This window comes from Myodes glareolus, chromosome 2 (genome assembly GCF_982192425.1).
Source record: "Myodes glareolus chromosome 2, mMyoGla1.1, whole genome shotgun sequence".
NCBI lineage: Eukaryota > Metazoa > Chordata > Mammalia > Rodentia > Cricetidae > Myodes > Myodes glareolus.
In genome coordinates, this window is record NC_142027.1 from 81,312,256 (window position 1) to 81,335,568 (window position 23,313).

The 23,313-nt window shown below is 39.8% G+C and overlaps 1 protein-coding gene across 1 annotated transcript in view; it reads left to right on the forward strand.

Annotated features, from left to right (window-relative positions):
* Positions 1–729: 729 nt before the first annotated feature.
* The window catches only part of Lamp3 (lysosome associated membrane protein 3), a 28,204-nt gene continuing 5,620 nt past the window's right edge, over positions 730–23,313 (forward strand). Inside the window, exons 1-5 of the mRNA XM_048445137.3 lie at positions 730–990; positions 6,006–6,697; positions 7,569–7,697; positions 10,377–10,434; positions 13,307–13,477. Of these exons, the coding sequence (XP_048301094.3) occupies positions 942–990; positions 6,006–6,697; positions 7,569–7,697; positions 10,377–10,434; positions 13,307–13,477 (1,099 nt within the window). The 5' untranslated portion in view covers positions 730–941. The remainder of the gene's footprint in view (positions 991–6,005; positions 6,698–7,568; positions 7,698–10,376; positions 10,435–13,306; positions 13,478–23,313) is intronic.

A 23,313-nucleotide genomic window follows, 5' to 3' on the forward strand; every position in this document is an offset into this window, starting at 1 on the left:
AGATTAAAATGGGAGGAAAATCATTCATTTCCAAAAATTTTTTAACTCTGTTGTGACCTCTAAGTTTTTCATAGGTATTCCGGAGTTCTCGTTCTCTCTCTCTCTCTCTCTCTCTCTCTCTCTCTCTCTCTCTCTCTCTCTCTCAGTATGAGGCATGCCAGTGTGAGTGATCTGGTTCAATATTAAAAATTAAGATTGGAATAATGAACCCAAGCAAAGCAGAACTACCTGGCAGATAGCTACCACTGAACCCATCTGTGAATTTGTTGTTATTCAACAGATCCTAACATTGTGCGAAAACACCAATGTGTTTGTCTATCTTTTCATATCAGCATACTCACAACAAAAAGTTACCAGTGTAATTCATCTGGTGAACGGCCAGAGCCAGATTCAACTCCCCATGTCCCTAGCTCCCACAAGGTTCCAAGTGAGGCAGCTATGAACGCCATGCTGGCACGATCATACTCAGAGACAGCGTTCTAGAACTGCTGCTCAACCTTGTGCCTGAAGAACTGGCTGTCAAGGGCCTACAGGAATGTCCTCAAGGTGTTACATAAAGAGGAGAGCAAAGTCATAAGGCAAGGAGCTGACACAGATCTGCCACCTTTTTTGGAGAAATGATTTCTGCCGCCCTTCACTCTTGGCAGGCCCCACCCACACCTTCACCTCCCACAAACACTCCAGGAAGAGGCAAGTGTTTACTTTCCCACTGTGAGCTGCCTGTGGTTTCCCTCACCATGCAGCACGATCCTTAGCTCTATTAGCTACTTCTCTTCATGTGAGTGAGATCAGCGTCTCTGCCACAAGTGGACAAAGCGCGAAGAGTTTGATGTTCCTACTGTTCTGCGCACCTGCTCTGAAACTGACTCCCTTCCTGCAGTTCAGAAGGTTCCCCCGTGCTCAGCCAAGCTCACAACAGCAGTAGACCAACCTCGCCTGTCATGCTTGGGCAGCTCTCCGCAGTGGTCATGCTCTTCCTGTCCCTGGGTGGTAAGTGACATAGCCCATTTTCTATGGTGGCCGTGCTTTATCTAGTTCTTTTAAATCCAAATGCTTGTCTGTGCCCTGGACCTAAAGTGAGGCAGGAAGGGCTACAGATTTGGTTTCTGTTCCTCCAGGTATTTATTGTGACGGCATTTAAAAGCTGTTAGTGTGCACAGGCAGGGACCACCTCCTATTTTTCCCAAGGGCCTTTATGATTTAAGTAGAATTTCTGTGAACTAGAATGGGTATCAACTCCAGAAGACATTGTCTTAGGCACCCACATTAGTTTGGATATTATAGTTCAGTGTGAGTTTATAAAAATCACCTTAATCTAGGATAACTGAACCAGGGCTTAGCAATTGAAGCTGTTATCTAGTCACATACTGCATTCTCTATTTTTTTTAAAAATGTGACTGCTGTTTATTTTATATAAACCGTGACATTCAAAAATACGTTGGCTGTTATCTGACCAGTTACAGCAATTCAGAAAGGTGTAAATTCAGGAATCCAAAAGGTTACTAAAATACTGCTATTGCACAACCAACTTTGCCTGGGAGGCCACGCTTTAATTACTGGCTGTCTTAAGTACCTACTCTCCCCTGAGTATTTTATACCCCAAGATATTGAATTCTATTGGGTTGTTTTTCTGTTCTGCTAGTGTACCAGCTAATTTCCAACTTCTTCCAGAAACACAGAATTTAGCTTGTGAGACCACCGACACAGTCTACACTGCACTGCTGAAATGCTCGAGTGCAGGACACAGGGGCTTTAGATGCTGCACGAATGTTATGGAAGCTGTGTGAAGCATCATGGCAGCTGCCTTAATATATGTAGTTTTATTTGTGGCATTCTTTCAGGATTATATTTTCATGTTCTCAGAAATACATAAATGAAGTGACTTGATTTGGGGATATAGGGCAATGACAGTGTTGGCTTAGCATTGGATCCAGTCACTAGTACCGTGGAAAAAAACCCCACAACTTATTGTTTTAGGCTAATATAAAAAGCAAAAATTGCTGCCTATGAACATACACTCACCCAGTTAGAAGAGAAAGTAGGATGAAGAGTTCTTTACTCCACAAAACTCAGGTTCAACCTACAGTCAAGTTTCATTGCTGAGGAAGAAGAGGCTGAGTTTTGGAGGCAGCACCTTCCCATCTTTTGTTCTGTGGACACATTAGTAAACGTTTGTCTTTTTAATTACCACTTCATGTCCTCTTTTCTCAGTGTTATACTGAACACACACATACATTTGTTTGCTTATGTGTATACATGATTGGCTAGTCCTTACATGAGGGATGGATATTTTTCCTTTTGACATTGGGTGCCATCACTTATTTTTATTATTTAAAACAATTTTTAAATTTAAATATATTCTGATCATATTCATCCCCTCCCCCAAGTTATTCCAGATCATCTCCCCCTCCTTACCTACACAACTTTAAGTTCTTTCTTGAAACCCAATACAACAACCCACAGAACAAGTAAACAAAATAAAACCACACCCCGAAACAAAAGCTAAACAATAAAAACAACAATAACCCCCCCACAAACTGTAACCAAATATAAGCACAGTAAAAACTTGTGCATTGCATGATATGTTGGTCAACTGTTTCTAAATGTGAGGCCTGTCTTGGAGTGATATATATACCCAATGTCACTCTAGAGGAGAAAAGTTCTTTTCATTTTTCCAGCAGGTATAAATAACAGTTCAGTCCTTAATCTTTACCCTAGGGATTAGGTTTTCATTCATTCATTTACTCATTCATTTAAAAATATAAATATAATATAATTAGAGAAAACTACCAGAGCAAAACAAATCAATAGAAGGAACAAAGCCCATGAGAAGACACAAGAACTAGAAAACCACTTGTTTTTACACTCAGGAACTCAATAAAATAACTAAACCTGAAGTGATAATACTTAGTCAAAGACCTGGTATAGACCCATGCAGGCCCTGTGCATGCTGCTTCCGTTTCTGAGTTCATATGAGCTTGCTTGTGTTGATCTAGAGAGCCTTGCTTCCTTGTTGTCCTTAATCCCTTCCTGCTCTTACACACTTGCTACCTCCACTTTCACAGGGCTCTCTGATCCCTGAGGGAAGGGATTTGATGGAAGCAAGTTAGGATTGAGTGGTCCAAGGTGTCTCACTCTGCACATAGTCCAGCTGTTGGTCTCTGTATTTGTTCCCATCTGCCGCAGGAAGAAGCTTTTCTAATGATATTTGAGCAAGGAACAGATCTAAGGGTAGAGCAGAATGTTATTAGGAGTCATTTTTATTGCTTTTTTTTTGTTTAGAAGAATAGTATTTGATTTTACCCTAGGTCCCTATGCCATCTAGTATCTGGGTCTTGGTCACCCAAACAGTGTCGAGTATGGGTTCCATCTCATGGAGTTGGCCTTAAGTCAAATAAGATGTTGGTTCATTACTCCTGCATATGAGCTTTGTGCCATCATTGCCCTATATATATTTCAGGCAGGACAACATTGTTGATCTAAGGGCTTGTGGCTGGATTAATGTTTATGCTTCTCTTTTAATTTAGTATGCAGAGTAGAGTCCTGTAAAAAGACACTAGCACATGGGGTGATGGCTCTATGTATGCACTAGCTTAATTTCTCCATGTTCAATGAGTTGTGTAGGTTTCGTCTTCAGCAATGAGGCCTTGTTGTCAGTTTATAGAGAGAAAAATCCTCAAGTCTTTTTTTAAAAGAAAAATTTTCATTTATTTTCTCAACTGACCAGTTTCCCCTTCCTCTTCTCCTCCTGCTCTGCCCCCAGCCTCGCATATGGCCCCCTCACTATCCACTCCTCCTCCATCTTCATTTAGAAAGGGACAGTCCTCCCATGGGTGTTGACCAGACATGGCACATCAAGTTTTGGCAGGGCTAAGCTCCTTCCCCTGCTCTACCCCAAGGCTGTGTGAGATAATCCAGCATGGGGAGCAGTTTCCCAAAAGCTCCAGGGACAGGGCATGATCTCACTGCTAAAAGCCTCACAGTCAGACCAAGCTACACAATGGCCTCACACATGCAGAGTGCCTAGGCCCATCCCATGTAGGCTCCCAAAGTTCAGAGTCCATGAGCTTTCACGAACTCAGAAACTGCTCGTCTTAACAATAGCTTGGATTGTTTGGGTCTTCATGCAGTATGTTTTATTTTTTTCTAGTTATATCCATATACCTGTGGATTTAATTTTTTTAAACTGCTGAATTTTGTAAGTGTACCATGTTTTCTTTAACCATTATTCTGTTGAGGGGCATCTATGCTGTTTAAAATTTCTGACTATTATGACTAGAGCAACAATGAACATGGTTGAGCAAATGTTTCTGTGATAAGATGAGGAAGCATTTTTGGTTTGAAGTCACCATGTAGAACGTGTTCAGTAATTGGAGAGTGTTATGGGTATGGAATATCGCTCAGTAGTAAAGTGCTTGCCAGCATACACAAAGCCTTGGATTTGATCCTCAGTAGCATAAGTGCCGAGGGTGTTGTTGTTACCTATTAATATGAAAAAATTAACCACTTAAATGTATTGAATGGAAGAAGAAGACTTAAAGATTCTTATAGACTATATTGACTGTTATGAACTCAAGGATTTCATAAATATCAGGGGTAAAGCTATGTTCCTTCTCTTTGCATCTTTTCCCAAGTCTCAGCCCAAAGTCAACTACTACAGCTCCTGAAAATGTCTGAGTAAATGCAGTAGGATCAAGAAGTTTGAAGGGACAGAGCTGTTTCCCAGTATACCTTATCAAAAAGTTTCCAAGGGCCAGTCTCAGAATTTTGTCTACTTCTCTGGGTTTATATATACTTACAAAGAAGCAAGGATAGACTCTGTAAGAAAAGAGAGACAGAGGTCCTAAATTCCTTAAAAGATATTCTTGGAGAGAATTTGTGTCAACAGCAGTCACTATATACTCAATGGTCCTGAAGATTTTTAAAGAAACAAACTTGTTTGAACATTATAACAGCTCTAGAATGTCTCTAACACACTAGCATCCTCCTTTACTCACTCATCCACCTCATAGCTCCTGAACACTTTTTATGCACAGGCACTTGCGGTAAACTATGCACACAGTTCTCAACTTTAGGCTTTTAATCTAGCGAGTGAGAAGCTTAACCAACAAATAAACTAACAAGTGAGCATTTCTTCAAGGAAGGAATTCTACAACCTACTGTCAATGTTATCAGTAAACATCTGGATACTTTCCCCATATGTAAGTACAAGATGTGATAGGTGAAGCTGAAACAATAATTATATCACTAGATGGGTAACCATGGTGATGGGGCCATTTTATATAAGGAGGAAAAGGGGAAGGCACTCTGAAGAGCTAACATTTAAACCAAAACATGAAGGACCAGAGCTATTACACCTTGACATTTTTCTTGGTTAATAAAGACTGAATTACTCAAAAGATTAAGAAAATAATAGAAGTTGGTCTATATTTAGAAAAAGTAATGTGAAAGGGACTATCTTGTGAAAAAATATTCTCTCATCATTGACAGCAATTAAGCATAGATTGCACAAATATATATCATTTAGACACGATTTAGCCATCAAATTATGGTTTAAATTAAATAGTTTGTGAGACTTATTTCAACTTGGAATTACATGATTCCATGAACAATATCAAACCATATAAATCTCGACTGCTGCCTCAGGCTATAAAATAATCACACTGTTTATTCCAGGGCATTTTATGACTTCCTTTTGATTTCACAGTTGAACATTGTCACGCTGGTGTTCACTGGTACCAAAACCTATGCAGATGAAGGGGTTACATGCAGCACGTATGGAATACAGTCATAAACATGTGAAAAACACATGTGCAAACAAAAATATTACAGTGATGGCCTGGCACTAGAGTTTTTGGTGTTCTTCACTTCATTGTTGCAAAGTTTTCCCCAAACGTGATGCTGCAAATACTGGTTTACTTATGAGCGCTTTAAAATGGGAATGAGGAGGGACCTTGTAAGCATTTGTCCAGTGATTATAACATTTTTGCTTTCTTAATTTGCAGTAATTTTACATGGCCATCAAATAAGAGAAAAAGATCTTCCAAAAATCAGAGGCTATCTTCAATATACTTCGACAGCAACAGGACAGACCACAGCAAAACCTCTCCTACAGCTGAATAATGAAACACGTCATGTAACATTAGTAGCAAGATCAAGGGATGATCACACTCAATTAGCTGCTGAAACCTCCACCTCTGACAACACAGCTCACACAATTAAAACAGCAATTCCAGTACCCACAAAAAGTCTTATACCCAGCAGCCCAGTTAATTACACCTTAGTCAGACCTAGTAACTCAAATGTGACTGCTTCATCTACTGAAGGTACCATTGGCCCTAGTTCAATTGCACATTTACCAGTTCATACAACTGGAGATAGTATATCTACTGTCAACCATATAACTGGGAGAACTACACAGCTTGGTGGTCAGACTACCCTCCCCAAAACAATTTTCACGGCTTCACACAAAAGCACAACCAACCAGAAGCCACCTCCACTCACCTATGCCTCAGGAACGTTAGTACCTACACACAAGGACAGCTCACCAATCTCCGCTGCCCCCGTAGTTCCAGGTCCCACTCTTGCAACCCAGTTATCACCAGCTAAAACTGGAACATATGAAGTCCTAAATGGAAGCAGGCTCTGTATAAAAGCAGAGATGGGTCTAGTGCTGATTGTTCAAGAAAAGGATTCGGTAAGTTGGGCTCATAGGAAGATAATGCTATCTTCAAAGTCTGACTGGAACTGTTTTCTTGAGAATGAGCAGTTCTCTCTGGGTAGTGGTGGCACACCCCTTTAAGTGCAGCATTTACAAAGCAGAGAAGAGCAGTTCTCTACGTCACTTCTTTAGGTGAGACAGGTACATCTCACCTGTGGTTTCATCTTTCCAGTGTTTTGCATAATAAAGGAATGTGTTCCAAAATAAAGGTAAAATAGAGAAGGCAAAGAGAACTTCAGTATGTATACTTTTTGCTTGGAGCCAGCATTGCCAATATTAGGGAAGCTGAATAACAGTAACAGCCTGGCCTTGTCCCTCTGCATGCCTTCCCAGCCTCACTGCCTTTCTGACATGAAATGCTGGAATCTGATGTTCCTCATGGTTCTAGTCCATTGCGACATCAATACAAGAATCTAAGTTAACAAGAACATTAGGGAAATGGGTTATATGAAACATTTTATTTATGAAGGAACCATCATAAATTATTATCTTTTTATCCAAAGAAAACTCACATGTCTGTATTTGAGGCAGAATTACTTTAGAATACAAACTTTCCCCTCTATCACTTTTCAATACATTGAACTGAACAAAAACTGAATTCCATACAATTTACCTCCTATAAGTTACTCATCAAGATGTCCCTATCATGGGAGAATTTCTTCTAAGAAATCTTTTAAGCATATGCTTGGAAGTAAGAGGGTGCCATCCACCAGGGGAATGTGTGGGTTTCAAATGAACATCCGTTTATTTATTACTCATTTAGTAGCTTGAACTTCTGTGTCTCTGACTTGGCTTGAGGTTTTTCCCCCTGCTCTCTTACTGAATGGCTCTATCTGATTTGGTTTAGGATCTTGCAACTCAGAGACACTTCAACATTGACCCCAAACTAACCCATGCATCTGGGAAATGTGGCTCCCAAAAGTCCAACCTCTTCTTGGATTTTCAAGGTGGATCAGTGAATGTGACATTTATTAAGGTGAGGCATGAATTTCATCCCACTTACTGGCGCTAGCATGGCTTGACCTCTCCTCATTCTAGTGCTACTTCAGTTCTACATTTCAAGCTAGGACCTGGCAGAAGTACATAAGGATCTCTTGAAATCTTTTCAGATAAGACTAAGGTGCTTGGGAGGGAGAGGAAGGAAGTGTTGACATTGTGTTTGCCTTTTTCTTCAACCTCCTCTGACCAGTACAAGAAGGGTTTCAGTTCCTCTCAGGAGAGCCTTAGCTTTAATGGGGGTCTACTTACCAGTGCCCTTTGCAGATTACTCAAGGAGGAAGTAGCAGGAATGAAAAGATTTGTGGAAATTCCCAGTGGACACCAGATAAATGGGGTTATTCTAAAATCAACATCAAACACCGAAATGGGTTCTTTCTAATCCCTGGAGACTAGAAAGGCTCTGAGTTTTCCTAACAGGAAATAGAGACATCAAGTAGAGTGGAAAAGGTTTGGGCATTAAGGGCAGAGTCAGCTATAAATTTGACACTGTCACTGATTAGTTTTGTGGCAGTAAGCAGGCAACCTTAATCTATTTAACTTCTATTTTATTACTTAAAAATGGGAAAGGGGATCATTTCTATAAGAGCATATGCATTGCAGACAACACAGGGAATATTCAACTGCTGCCTATTATATTGAATTAATTACCATGGACAGATATCTGGGGGGAAGGTCAGACAAATGAACCTGGTCATGCCACTGTTCAGAAAGGAACTTATGCCACTATGGAGTCTGTACCAACTGCATGTGCACATACTAGGGGAATATTTCTTAATCTGTAAAATGGAAATTATGACACAAGTTACTGTGACTTTTATAAACACAGCATCCAACAAATTCCCAAACTTAAAACCCTTTGCAGTTCCTCTTTTTACTTTACTTTTTACTTTTGCTGTATAGCAGAGTTCTTTATTTTGGAAGGGGTTGAGATAGACTCTTACTATGTAGCCCCAACTGGCCTGGAACTCACTATGTAGATCATATTGGCCTCAAATTCATAGAGACCTGCCCACCTCTTCTTCTGATGTGCTGGGATTAAAGGTATGCTCCACTATAGCCAGCTCAGGCTGAGGGTCTTGTAACCTTGGGCTACGAATGCAGAAGTATACTGAAATGTTGCAAAAGGAATGGCGGGCTGCATTCCCACCACCCGGCTAGCTTTACCTGAAATAATTACATGGAAACTGTATTCTTTTAAACATTGCCTGGCCCATTGTCTTCAGCCCCTTATTAGCTAACTCTCACATATTAATTAACCCATTTCTAATAATCTGTATATCACTACGAGGTTGTGGCTTACCGGGAAGATTCTAACCCACCTCCATCTCAGAGAGGAGAGGCATGGCGTCTGCCTCACTGCCTTCTTCCTCCTAGCATTCTGTTATGTTATTCTTCCTACCTATTTTTCTATCAAAGGGCCAAGGCAGTTTCTTTATTAACCAACGAAAGTAACACATAGACAGATGACCCTTCTCCATCACTGAAATAAATCCCAGGTAAATAATAATATGAATAGATGATACATAAAAGCAACCCAGACAGGACTTGGGCCACAAATGCTTTCCCCTAAAGTAAATAGATGGCACACGAGTATGTTGTTCTACTTGCCTCTAAGACTGATGAGATGGAGTACTTCGTAGGGGAGCCAGTTCTTCTGCCAGGTTCTTGTACAATGTCTGACATGGAGTGGATGTTAAAGACAAGTTAATTTTGGTTTGGATTTAACAAACAGAAAAATGGACTACAATGTATTTATAATTATTTAATTTATTTCATGTGTAAATGTGAAACTTTTGGAAGTAATTTTATTTTATATTCTGATTTTGGTTATACTATCATTATTGTTACCTCTTTCTGGTAATAGCAATATGAATCACTAACTTTGAAAAATAGAAAGGGCTTAAGGACTTAACTCACTGGTAAAGTATACATATATTATACATGAGACCCTGGATTTAATTCTCATCACCAAACAGATACACAAATTTACTTTTAAATTGACTCCTTCATACACAAATTAAATTTGCTTGAGCATTCTGTCCAGTCCAGTCTTTCAAAGGATTATAGGGCTACTGTGAAGTTTTTTTTTCTCAAAATGAAAACCCCAACATAAAATGTGGGATGAAGATGTATATTCCAGGAAATTACAGTCTTCTCATTTTTGGTGGTCAATTTAACTAATCTGAAAACACAAATCTATTTAACTCTCTAGACCAATTGACATTCTACCCAAGGAAATGTATATAAAATTTCGTTTGTTTTATTTTCTCCAGAGGATTGATGAAGCCCTCAAACTCCACCCAATGTATTCTTGAGCTTGAGTAGTCTAAATTAATCCCCTTCATCCTCATTAACCATTCCTATTTGCCTTTCAGATGTAATTGCATTTTGGAAACTTGGAAACACTGGAATTCTTCTGGTGGAATTTTAGTTTCAGCCTCTAGCAACAAATAAGAAATAGAAAAATCTAGATCCAGGAGTCCTTTGTCACCTATTTTCATTTATTGTGTGATATGTTTACTTTTGTTGAATTTTTCAAATATAATTTTGACTAGTACAAACATATGCTCTAGCCCTCGTATCAAGTACTTAATAGCCAAGATTATAGATATAAAAATGGAGATTCCCCAAAGTTTAACACATTGCTGTTTTACAGGAAGAAACCTTATATTATATCAGTGAAGTAGGAGCCTATTTGACTCTCTCAAATACAGGTTAGTAAGACAGCAATGGTCATATCACTGCTTTGCTTAAGTCATTGACACCGATACACTTTGATGCTGTTTTTTTTTTCTTAAGCAACAAGAAAATAATCTATAATAAAGTAAAGCTTTGGGGGAATTCACAACATATATGTACCTCAGGTTATCTGATCATGGAGGATGGTGGTCTAGATTATATTGGCAATTGTTATTTTTGGAAATTGCAAGTTCGGCACCCTTTAAACTGATTTGTTGTTAGAGTGCAATTTATTCCGTACCCTGAATTGTATATTAGTCTTCAAAAATATGAGATAGTTAGGTACCATGCTCTGTCTGTGTTAGACACCGAGGAGTCATAATTATCCAAACTGATAAGATTCCGTCACAGTGAAGCTTGCATTCCAGAAGGAAGTGCACCATACACAGCTATGTTAAGCTACCTTCTTAAGTGGTAATGAATTCTAGGGAGAAACCCAAACCAGAAAGTCAGAGGATGGAGAACTATTTTGTGTGCCCTTTGGGAAGTCTCCAGAGAAGAAACACTTCTTTGAAAGATATGAGGTTTGATCACAGTCTCTCCATTATCTCCATATGTGGATACCTGGCTTGAGGCAACTTTTCCAGATGACAATAGTGAAAGATGCGTGGGTCTTCAGGAGTGAGCTTGCTAAGGTAGCTGTAGTCACTACTTTTCCGCTGCTGCAGTGAAGCTTTATGGCTAAGGTAACTTAAAGAAGGAAGGATTTATTTGCATTTTTCCCCCAAAGACATAATAGTTCATTAGTATCAACTTCATGGCAGAAAAGCTGGGCAGCAGGCAGGCATGGGGCAAGAAACAGAGAAACAGAGAACTTACATCTTAATCTGTAAGCCAAAGCAGAGAAATGAGAGGAGAGAGAGAGAGAGAGATTCTGAAAGTTCAGAAGTTTTGAAAACTTTTGCAAACTCTAAGTCCAACCAGAGTGATGTATTTCCCCCAAGAAGGCCACACCCACAAGCAGTGATACCAATTGAAGACAAAATACTCCATTTATCTGAGCTCGTAGGGGACATTCTTAGTCAAACCACCACAGCAGCTTAGGAATAGCAGGATACTAATGTACCCTAGAGAGTGAACGCACAGCAGATGAGGTCCCAGGGATGGACAGTCCAGGGCAGGTAAGCTAATGACTTGAGATTTTATTCTAAAGAATATAAATGTATCATGAGCGGATTTGGGTTAAGGAAATGGGGTATCAAATTTGCACTTAACAAAAGTTCCCTTTAGTTCTCTCATGGAAAATTATCCATAGTGGAGCATGTTTAAAAATTTTTACCAATGTTCACATTTAGAGAGATAATGCTCATAAATGAATCTAACAAATCTACAGAGGGCCTCAGCTACTTCCCCAGAAAGTCTAGCCTTAGGTACACATTTGTATAGAGCTACTCTACTATGCTGGTTACTGGCTTCGGATTTTTTTATCTTCGTTTCAAAGTGTTATCATTTGATTGGTTTAAACATTATTAATTATTGATCTCTCACTAATGAAATTTGCTAAGAAATAAAACCATGTGGGCAAAGTCTATTTAAACCATTTGTTATATTTTATGTATATTTCAATGTATATTTCAAGAGAATTTTGTCAGTTATGCTGGTAAATGTAAGTAGAAATTTTACAGCTGATTTTCAGATGTGTTAACTTACACCTGCCTCATCTAAGTTAGAGAATAAGTATTATGAGTGCTATTAGAAATTGCTTAATGTTATCACTAGGGATGGACCAGTTTTAGCCAGTGGGAGGGTGGTCAGCTCTCAAGGAATGTGGGAAAGGAATATTAGAGTAGAAATTAGCGTTGAGGCTAACAGACGGGGAAACAATTCTCGGTTCATATGATCAAGGGCTCAGCATTATTAGCATGTGGAACAGTAGATACTGTAATGATGGTTTTCGTGTCAGTGTGGTGCTAGTACTAGTAACGGTAATTCATAATCACTACAGTACTGATGGCAGGCTAATGTTAATGTGGACGACAGCAATAGGATACCCAGGATAGACAGACAGATGATATATGGACAGGCAGGTCATATATAAAGAAAGCTACAGATGCACATCCCATGATGCAGCAGTATAGTAAAAACAGATGATTTAGTACATCGTCTCAGGACAGCTTGTTAACTTTATTTTTTTTCCAACTTGTTAATTTTTGTGAGATTATTCCTTACTGTAACTGGCAAACAGACAAGACATTTGGCACTCTGGCCCATGAAATATTTTTTGTCATTCATGAAGGCATAGCATGGTTAGAAGAGTGCTTGGTGAGTGCTGATTTGGAGCAAATGAAGTTTGCCATATGCTTAGCCCCCTTTTGCATTGACAACCTTTTTGAGATGGGTATAATGACATAACTAGTGGGTCCATTCCCTGAACAGCAAACAGAAAGGTGGAATACATTTCCAAGGATGGGTGCAGCTTCCCTCCTGGACTGATCCAGTCTCATGGTATGAAGATGCTCCATTTGCGGACTTGTCTGTGTTTGTTCTGATCCACTCTCATGCACTATGTGTGTTAGAACAATCGTACTTCTCTTTCTCAAGATTTAGGAAGCTCTCGATAGCCTCAGAAAGTGACAACTCTGTCTCCAACAATGTGAAGGAATCCAGAGGAAAAGCACTCAGTTCACTGTTGCCAACATTTCACATAAATTCCAACCAGGGCTACAGAAAAAGCTTGCATACCTAGAATGTTGTTTTCATGAAGAAAAGATGGCAGAACTCCAAGAGCACACCACCTGAAGGAAGGTGACTAAAGTATAGCAATACATTAGCAGGCCTGAGGCACCTGGAACTCAATTGATAATGTCAGGATTCTTGAAGATATCACATTTTAATTTTTCTCCTCAGAGAAGACTTACCAGGGCATGAAGCATACTATGATGCTGTTTGAGACAGTAGTTGGGCATTCCTTCAAGTGTGTGAGTGAGCAGAGCATTCAACTGTCAGCTCAGCTTCAAATGAAAACAATGAACATCCATCTCCAAGCCTTTGATTTTGAAGGAGACGGCTTTGGAAATGGTAAGTTAACCATTGATAAGTCACAAGCAGCCTGCAGAAACCCAGGGCCAGTTCCAAGGTGTGTTTATTCTGAAGCTGCTGAGGGACCAGAGCACATGATTTATTATAATAGAATAACCCTGTGAAGCTCTAAGAGTTGTGTTAGTATATAGTATATATGTCATATATGGTATAGATATGGCACACACACATATACACACATACCAAACTAAATGCATGTCCATTACCTTACTTCAGTAGGATGACTCTTAACTGATGAAACATTCTCACTTATTTAAACACACACACACACACACACACACACACACACACACACACACATGCACGCACACGCACGCACACACACACGAAGGGGGGGGCACTGCGTGCACCTCTTGTAAATGCTGTTAAAGACTAAATAACTCCAGCATGTTTAGAGAACAGTTTAAACATTTTCACTAAGAGATTTTTTTTCCTTTAAAATTTCATAATAGATTCTTCACACCTGCAGAGAGGATAAAACAGGATGTATTTCTCCACATTCAAGAAAGAAATAAATTCTGTGGGGGTACTTTTTCTGGACTATAAGGCATTTCATTGAACATTTCTTCATAGACAGTTTGGTTCATACCTGACTTTTTCTTTGCTTTTGAACTACTACATAGAGCTTGCCTGGTACTTCAAGGGGTGGAGATTAGCACTTAGATGAAGACCAGGTCAAGACAAGTCACTTTTTAGAAAAGATCTTGTCTTAGTCACTGTTCTTCTGCTGTGAAGAGACACCAGACCACCACAACTCATAAAAGAGGGCATTTGAGTGTTTCAGAGGGTTAGTTCACTATCATTGTAATGTGGAGCATGGTGGCACACAGGTAGGCATGGCCCTCAAACTGAGAGCTTTACATCCTGATCCATAGGCAGCGGAGAGAGAAAGAGAGAGAACTTCAAATTGCCATGGGCTTTTGAAGCCTCAAAGACTACCTTCAGTGATGTACTTTCTCCACCAATGTCACACCCACCCCAATAAGGCATATCTTCTCCAGTAAGGCCACATCTCCAAATCCTTTTAATCCTTCTCAAAGAGAGCCACATACCAATGACTAAACTTCCAAATATATGAGCCCATGGGAGCCATTCTTATTCAAATCAGCCGTTTTTCATGTCTGAACACAGTGTTACTAAGACTTCTACATTTGACCAGAAGGATTATAAACTTCACCTAAAATAATTTTGTTAGAGCAACTCAAAAAACATTGTAAATTGCTTTTTAAGCATTGTGAATGGAGGCTATGTGTGAACTTCTGATATGAATTTTACTTTGGGCTCCATTTTAAAACTAAAAATGTGTCTAGAAAAAAACAACAACTTCTTATTAGGCAAACAAAAAATTCAAGTGTTGTTTGTGTTGGATCCTATGTCTTTGAAGGTTTTCTCTGAGTCTTTGAATTTCAGCTTCTGCTTGGTGCCATTGCCATAGGGTTTATGTAAGTAGGCGTCACTACAGTTTAGCTGTGGAAAGCTGGTCTTAGAGGGTCTGATGTCTAGGATATATTTATTTCTTTGCAAATTGACCATGAAAATTTGAAAAATCTCTAATACTAATCATACGGCTTCAACATAAGTTAGATACTTGCTTGTTTACTTGTGAAGAACCTCTGCGAAGCAGAAAAGGTCTGGTGGCTAAAACTTTCCCCCTGTCTGGATACCATTACTAATGCTCACAGGCAGATGTATAAGAGAAAGAAAACATCAAAGGAAAAAAAAAACCACATCATCAATTAAAGAGACCCTGGGCAAGAGAGCAATGCTTCTTTACTCTTTCCCTGCTTCCCCTTGTCACTAAACTTTCACACCCCTACTGTTCTGTCACCAAAAGAATTCTCTTTTAGTCACTGCTTTAGCTCCAAGTCCTTATTTCTAGATTGTGTAATTCATTTTTTAATGATGATCAAGTGGAAAAATAAATGTCATTCTGTAAACATAACATTTTTTTAATTAGAAACAGCCATTTTTTTAAAAGCTACTATGGGAATGGAATTTTAAAAACGTATGTGCAAGGACCATGGGTACTCAAAGAGAACAAGATTAACACAATGCTGATAGTGAGGCGTGGATCAAAGAAGGAAAATTTCTATATTTTCCATATTTTCGCCCATTATTTTTAGCAGGAAGTTCATGCAGTTTGGCAACTGTTCCATGATTACCACTCATTTATGAAATGCACTTGTTCCTGAAAGTGTCTTAGCTCTTTCCACATTTTTGAGGGGCTGAGGGAAGCATCTGGAAGACTCAAGAGAGCCTGAAGAGCCCCTAAACATACCCAGAGTACTCGAAACACCAATTTCCTTCTAAAACAGGAGGTGTTGATGATGCAATGCCAAGGGCCCTTCTAAAGCTCTGCAGACCAGAATGGGAGGTGTTGATCCATGGGGCAACTAGTTATTTTAAAGAACAACCACATTAAACTTTAATTTGTGAAAGTGGTATCTGCACCAGATGGGAACAAGAGGCAGTGCTTAACAGGAAGAATAGAGCAATTAGGTGTTTTGTAAAATTGTAATCTTCATTTCTACCATCTTCAACAAGTTCTTTCAGCTGATAGACTTCTGTTATCACCACCAGTATAAACTGTTCTCCATGTTAACTTAAACGAACTTTCCAGTAGCCGTAAAGTGTAGGGGTTTTATTTGAATAGCTAGTATACCAATACTTGGGTGTGTTTATTTCTCAGTTCTGCTTACTTTCTTCAGTACAGAGTGGAGGGTCAGCTGATGCAGGCTCCTAATTCTGTTTCCCTCTTCTCATTCACTACACATACACCCACTCTACAAAACTTTCAACAAGTGGACAGAATTCTGTAGGTGCCTCCTTCTGTCTGGAATAAGTAAGAGTTGTTTGCTTCATAGTCTTCCTTTTCAAACCAAGGATAGAAAATAGAAAGAGCAAACATAGGGATGGAAGGAAGTGAGCTGTGAGTCATACCAAAACAACTTGAGTCCATTGCTAGTTCCCAGACCATTTAAAAAAGAATAGATTCCAAAACCTCAAGAAATTCATTGACAGAGTTTCAGTACAATGGTGATAACTAGTATAATTCACTCACGTATTATCCAAGAAAATTGAATTTCTGTGTAACATGAAAGGGCCGGCTTGTTCGGAGTTTTTGTCCTGCCCTGTTCCCCCAGCCTGTTTAGCCCCAAAGAAAATAACACAGAGATTTCTTTAAGTTATAAAGCTGATTGGCCCGTTAGGTCAGGCTTCTTACTGGCTAACTCTCACATCTTGATTAACCCATTGTTCTGATCTATGTTAGCCATGAGGCTCAGTACCTTCTTCAGTGGTGCAGCTCACATCCTGCTGCTTCCGTGATCTGGGCAGGAGTGGGAGGAATCAACAATTCTCCCACACCATTTCTGGATTGACATGCTTAAGTGTGAGCAAAATAAAAATAAAGTGCATGGCCACTGGTAGAACCATTGCAGAAAATATAAGACTACATTGAAGCTAAAGAATGAGGTATTAAAGTTATTGCTTTGCTAGGCATGCCATAGCAAAGTGCCACAGGCTGGATGTCTTAAGAAATAGGAGTTTATGTTCTCACAGTTCTAGAAACTAAAAGCAAAGATTAATATTTTGGGTGGTATTAGATTCATTATTTTTTATTTTGTTGGAAATAGATTTTTTCACACAATACATTCTGATTATGGTTTCTTCCCCCTCTAATCCTCCCAGTTCCTCTTCCTTACTCTTCCCTTCCAGATCCACACTCTTTCCCTCTCTCTTTAAAAAAGAAATAGGCATCCAAGGAATCACTATATTATGATGTACTATGAAATGATACAATACAACAAGATAAACCAAAATCAAACAAATGCGAATAGAACAAAGCAATCAAGACAAAGAGCCACAGAAAAAGCACAAGAAACACATATAGACACAGACACACAAACATAAGAATCCCATTAAAACCTGCAACTGGAAGCCATAATATACACACAAAGAACCTGTAAGGTTAAAAATAATTTCTAATTTATATAATGAAGCAAAGGACTCCCAAAGATGTTGAGTTCATTTTCTGTTGGCCATCTACTCCTGGACATTAAGCCTATCCTTAAGTGTGGTTTGTTTCCCCAGTGAAAAAAATGTTAAGTTTTATTTGCAAGTGGCTTTTGACTGGAGATGGTTTCTGGCTTAAGGATGGGAGTATGTCCACTCCTCCTTTCATTTCTAGGACACCATATGGTCCAAGCCCTTGCAGTCCCTGTGCATGTTGTCTCAGTCTCCATGAGTTCATATGTACAGCTGTAATGATCTGTCTTGGTTCATATGTGCTCTCCACCCCTTATGAGTCTTCCATTCTTTCTGCTTCCTCTTCTGCAGAGTTCCATGAGTCCTGAGGGGAGGGATTTTATGGAGGCATCTCTTTTAGGGGTGAAGGCTCTGGGTAATACATTCCTGGCATTGGAGGTTTTACTTGGTGGCAAGAGATGTCTATTTGGGGCTTTGTCTACTCCATTTTTTATGATTTTATGGATCTCAGCTTTTGGAGGCCCTGTTGTAGTCACTATTTTTATTGTTGTGAAAATACACTGTGACCAAAGCATCTCTTATAAAGGAAGTGTTTAATTTGGGACAGTTTCAGAGGCTTAGTTCATTACCATCATGGCAGAGATAATGATGGCAGGCAGGCATGGTGCTAGAGAAGTAGCTGAGAGGTATATCCTGAACTGTAATTAGAGGGGGGAGAGAGAGAGAGAGAGAGAGAGAGAGAGAGAGAGAGAGAGAGAGAGAAAGTGTGTGTGTGTGTGAGAGAGAGAGCACCTGAGCCTAGCATGGGCTTTTGAAATCTCAGAGCCCACTCCTAATGACATACATCCTCCAATAAGGCCACATCTGTTCCTATTAGGCCACACATCCTAACCCTTCTAATCCTTTAAAGTAATACCACTTTTTGGTGACAAAGCATTCGAATGTATGAGCCATTGGGGGCCATTCTATTCAAACAACCACAACCAACATTAGCCTTGGCAATAGCCTGGGTTGTTTTGGGGTTCCCATGGAACATCTTAAGTCCAAGAAATTGATTAAATATAATCCATTTCTGACTGGTCTCCAGAACCTCAGCCTAGAGCTTAGCTGTGGATCTCTGCATATGTTTCCATTAGTTGCTCTAAAAAGGTTCTATGATGACAAGTATGGTAGTCATTAATCTGATTACAGGGGAACACCAGTTTAGCACCCTCTCCACTATTGCTTAGGGCCTTAGTTGGTGTCATCCTTGTGACTTTCTGGCAATTTCCCTAGTGCCAGGTTTCTCCTTAGTCCCATATGGCTCCTACATGTTATCTCTTTCCTTGCTCTCCCTCTCTGTTCTTTCCTCATCTTAACTTTATCATTCCCTCATGTTCTCCTCCTCCTCCTTTCCCTTCTACCTTCCCCATTCCTGTCTGCCCTCCCTCCCTCCACCTGCTCCCAATTTTCTCAGGAGAATTTGTCTATTTTCCTTTCCAAGGGGGTCCATGTATGTCTCGTTTGGGGTTCTCCTTGTTACATTGCTTCTCTGGAGTCATGAACTATAGACTGGTTACCCTTTGTTTTATGTGTAATAACCAATTAGAAGTGAGCACATACCGTATTTGTTTTTCTGGGTCGGGGTTACTTCACCCAGGATGTTTTCTGGGCAAGCAAATTTCAAGACGGCATTTTTTTTACTTATTTATTTATTTATAAAAATTTCCACTTTCTCCCCTCCTCCCAATGCCCTCCCATCCCCCCACTCACTCTTCTCCTCCCTCTCCAGTCCTAAGAGCAGTCAGGGTTTCCTGCCCTGTGGGAAGTTCAAGGTCCTCCCCACTCCCTCTAGGTCTAGGAAGGTGAGCATCCAAACAGACTAGGATCCCAAAAAGCCAGTACATGCAGACGAAACAAGACCCAGTGCCGTTGTCAATGGCTTCTCAGTCAGCCCTCATGTCAGCCACATTCAGAGAATCCGGTTTGATCACATGCTCGTTCAGTCCCAGTCCAGCTGGCCTTGGTGAGCTCTCATTAGATCAGTCCCCATGTATCAGTGGGTGAATGCACCCCTCGCGGTCTGGACATCCTTTTTCATGTTCTCCCTCCTTCTGCTCCTCATTTGGACCTTGAGGGCTAAGTCCAGTGCTCCAATGTGGGTCTCCGTCTCTATCTCCATCCATCGTCGGATGAGGGTTCCCTCTGATCCTGCCTTCTTTGCTCACGTTTTCCCTCCCTCTGCTTCTCATTTGGACCTAGGGAGTTAAGTCCAGTGTTCCAATGTGTGTCTCTGTCTCTATCTCGATCCATCGCCAGATGAAGGTTCTATGGTGATATGCAAAATATTCATCAGTTTGGTTATGGACCAAGGCCAGTTCAGGCACCCTCTCCTCTGCTGCCCAGGGAACAATCTGGGGACCTCTCCTTGGGCCTGGGAACCCCTCCAGAATCAAGTCTCATGCAAACCCTGAAATGGCTCCCTTAGTTGAGATATATACCTCCCTGCTCTCATAACCATCCTTCCTCCCTCCCCATCCCATTCCCCCAAGCTATCCCCAATCCCCCCTTACCTTCTCTCTAGCCCTCTCCCCTTACTTCCACCCCTCCACCCCCCATGCACCCAAGTTTGCCTGGCAATCTTGTCTACTTACAATATCCAGGAGGATAACTATATGATTTTCTTCTGGTTCACCTTCTTATTTAGCTTCTCTAGGATCACGAATAATAGGCTCAAAGACCTTTAATTAAGGCTAGAATTCACTTATGAGTGAGTACATACCATATTCCTCTTTTTGGGTCTGGGTTACCTCATGCAGTAAAGCGTTTTCTATTTCCATCCATTTGCATGTAAAATTCAAGATGTCATTGCTTTTTACCGCTGAGTAAAACTCTAATGTGTATATGTTCCACACCTTCTTTAACCATTCTTCTATTGAGGGGCACCTAGGTTGTTTCCAGGTGCAGCAATGAACATAGTTGAACAAATGTTTTTATAGTATGTTAGGGCATCTCTTGGGTATATTCCCAGGAGTGGAATTGCTGAGTCCTGAGGGAGGTTGACTTCCAGTTTCCTGAGAAACCGCCACACTGATTTCCACATGGTTGCACAAGTTTGCATTCCCACCATCAATGGATGAGTGTTCCCCTCACTCCACATCCTCTTCAGCATAGGCTCTCATTGGTGTTTTTGAGTTTAGTTATTCTGACAGGTGTAAGATGGTATCTCAAAGTCGTTTTGATTTGCATTTCCCTGGCCGCAAAGGAGGTTGAGCATGACCTTAAGTGTCTTTTGGCCATTTGAAGTTCATCTGTTGTGAATTCTCTGTTCAGATCAGTACCCCATTTTTTTAAAATTGGGTTAATTAGAGTTTTAGTGTCTAGTTTCTTGAGTTCTTTGTATATTTTGGAGATCAGACCTTTGTCTGATGAGGGATTGGTGAAGATTTCTCCCAGTCAGAAGGTAGCCTTTTTGTCTTACTGACAGTGTCCTTTGCTTTACAGAAGCTTCTCAGTTTCAGGAGGTCCCATTTATTCATCGATTCTCTTATTGTCTGTGCTACTGGGGTTCTACTTAGGAAGTGGTCTCCGGTACCTATGTCTTGTAGACTACTTCCCACTTTCTCTTCTATCAGGTTCAAAGTGGACAGATTAACGTTGATGTCTTTAATCCATTTGGACTTGAGTTTTGTGCATGGTGATAGATATGGTTCTACTTTCATTCTTCTACAGGTTGACATCTAGTTATGCCAATACCATTTGTTAAAGATGCTTTCCTTCTTCCATTGTATACCTTTAGCTCCCTTGTCGAAATCAGGTGTTCATAGGTTTGTGGGTTATTATCTGGGTCTTCTATTCCATTCCATAGGTCGACTTCTCTGTTGTTATGCCAGTACCAAGCTGTTTTCAATACTGTAGCTCTGTAGTAGAGTTTGAAGTCAGGGATGGTAATGCTTCCAGAAGTTCCTTTATTGTATAAGATTGTTTTGGCTATCCTTGGTTTTTTGTTTTGCCATATAAACTTGATTATTGTTCTCTCAAGGTCTGTGAAGAAGTTTGATGGGATTTTGATGGGGATTGCATTGAATCTATAGATGGCTTTTGGTAAAATTGCCATTTTTACTATGTTGATCGTCCCAATCCAAGAGCAGGGGAGATCTTTCCATTTTCTGGTATCCTCCTCAATTTCTTTCTTCAAAGACTTAAAGTTCTTGTCAAATAGGTCTTTCACTTCCTTGGTTAGAGTTACCCCAAGATATTTTATGCTATTTGTGGCTATCATGAAAGGTGATGTTTCTCTGATTTCCCTCTCTGCTTCTTTATCCTTTGTGTATAGAAGGGCACCCGATTTTTTGGACTTGATTTTGTATCCTGCCATATTACTAAAGGTGTTTATCAGCTGTAGGACTTCTTTGGTAGAGTTTTTGGGGTCGCTTATGTACACTATCATATCATCTGCAAATAACGAAAGTTTAATTTCATCCTTTCCAATTAGAATCTCCTTGATCCCCTTATGTTGTCTTATTACTATTGCTAGAAATTCAAGCACTATATTGAAGAGGTATGGAGAGAGTGGACAGCCTTGTCGTGTTCCTGATTTTAGTGGAATGGCTTTGAGTTTCTCTCCATTCAATTTGATGTTAGCTGTCGGCTTGCTGTAAATAGCTTTTATTATATTTATGTATGATCTTTGTATCCCCAATCGCCCCAACACCTTTATCATAAATGGGTGTTGAATTTTGTCAAATGCTTTTTCAGCATCCAATGAAATGATCATATGATTTTTTTCTTTCAGTTTATTTATATGATGGATTACATTGATGGATTTGCATATGTTGAACCAGCGTTGCATTTCTGGGATGAAACCTACTTGATCATAATGGATAATTTCTCTAATGTTCTTCGATTCGGTTTGCCAGTATTGAGAATTTTCGCGTCGATGTTCATGAGTGAGATTGACTTGTAATTCTCTTTCTTGGTTGTGTCTTTGTGTGGTTTTGGTATCAGAGTAACTATAGCTTCATAAAAAGAGTTTGTCAATGACTCTTCTGTTTCTATATTGTGAAATACATTAAGGTGTATAGGTATTAGCTCTTCCTGGAAGTTCTGGTAGAATTCTGCATTGAAACCATCTGGTCCTGGGCTTCTTTTGGTAGGGAGATTTTTGATAACAGCTTCTAATTCTTCACGACTAACAGGTCTATTCAGATTGTTCACCTGGTCTTGGTTCAACTTTGGTATATGATACTTATCTAAAAAAATGTTCATTTCTTTTACATTTTCCAACTTTGTGGCATATAAACTTTCTAATTTTCCAACTTTGTGGCATATATACTTTCTAATGATTCTCTGAATTTCCTCTCTGTCTGTGGTTATATACCCCTTTTCATTTCTGATCTTATTAATTTGCATGTTCTCTCTCTGCCATTTGATTAGTTTGGATAGGGGATTGTCAATCTTGTTGATTTTCTCCAAGAACCAGCTTTTTGTTTCACGGATTCTTTGGATTGTTTTTTGTGTTTTTATTTTGTTGATTTCAGCCGCCCTCAGTCTGATTATTTCCAGTCTTCTGCTCCACCGGGGTGAATCTGCTTCTTTTTTTTTCTAGAGCTTTCAGGTGTGCTGTCAAGTCTTCAATGTGTGCTTTCTCCGTTTTCTTTAACTGGGCACTTAGTGCTATGAACTTTCCTCTTAGCACTGCTTTTATAGTGTCCCATAGGTTTGAGTATGTTGTGTCTTTATTTTCATTGAATTCAAGGATGACTTTAATTTCTTTCTTTATTTCTTCCTTGACCCAGGGGTGATTCAGTAGTTCAACTTCCATGAGTTTGTTGGCTTCCTGGGGGTAG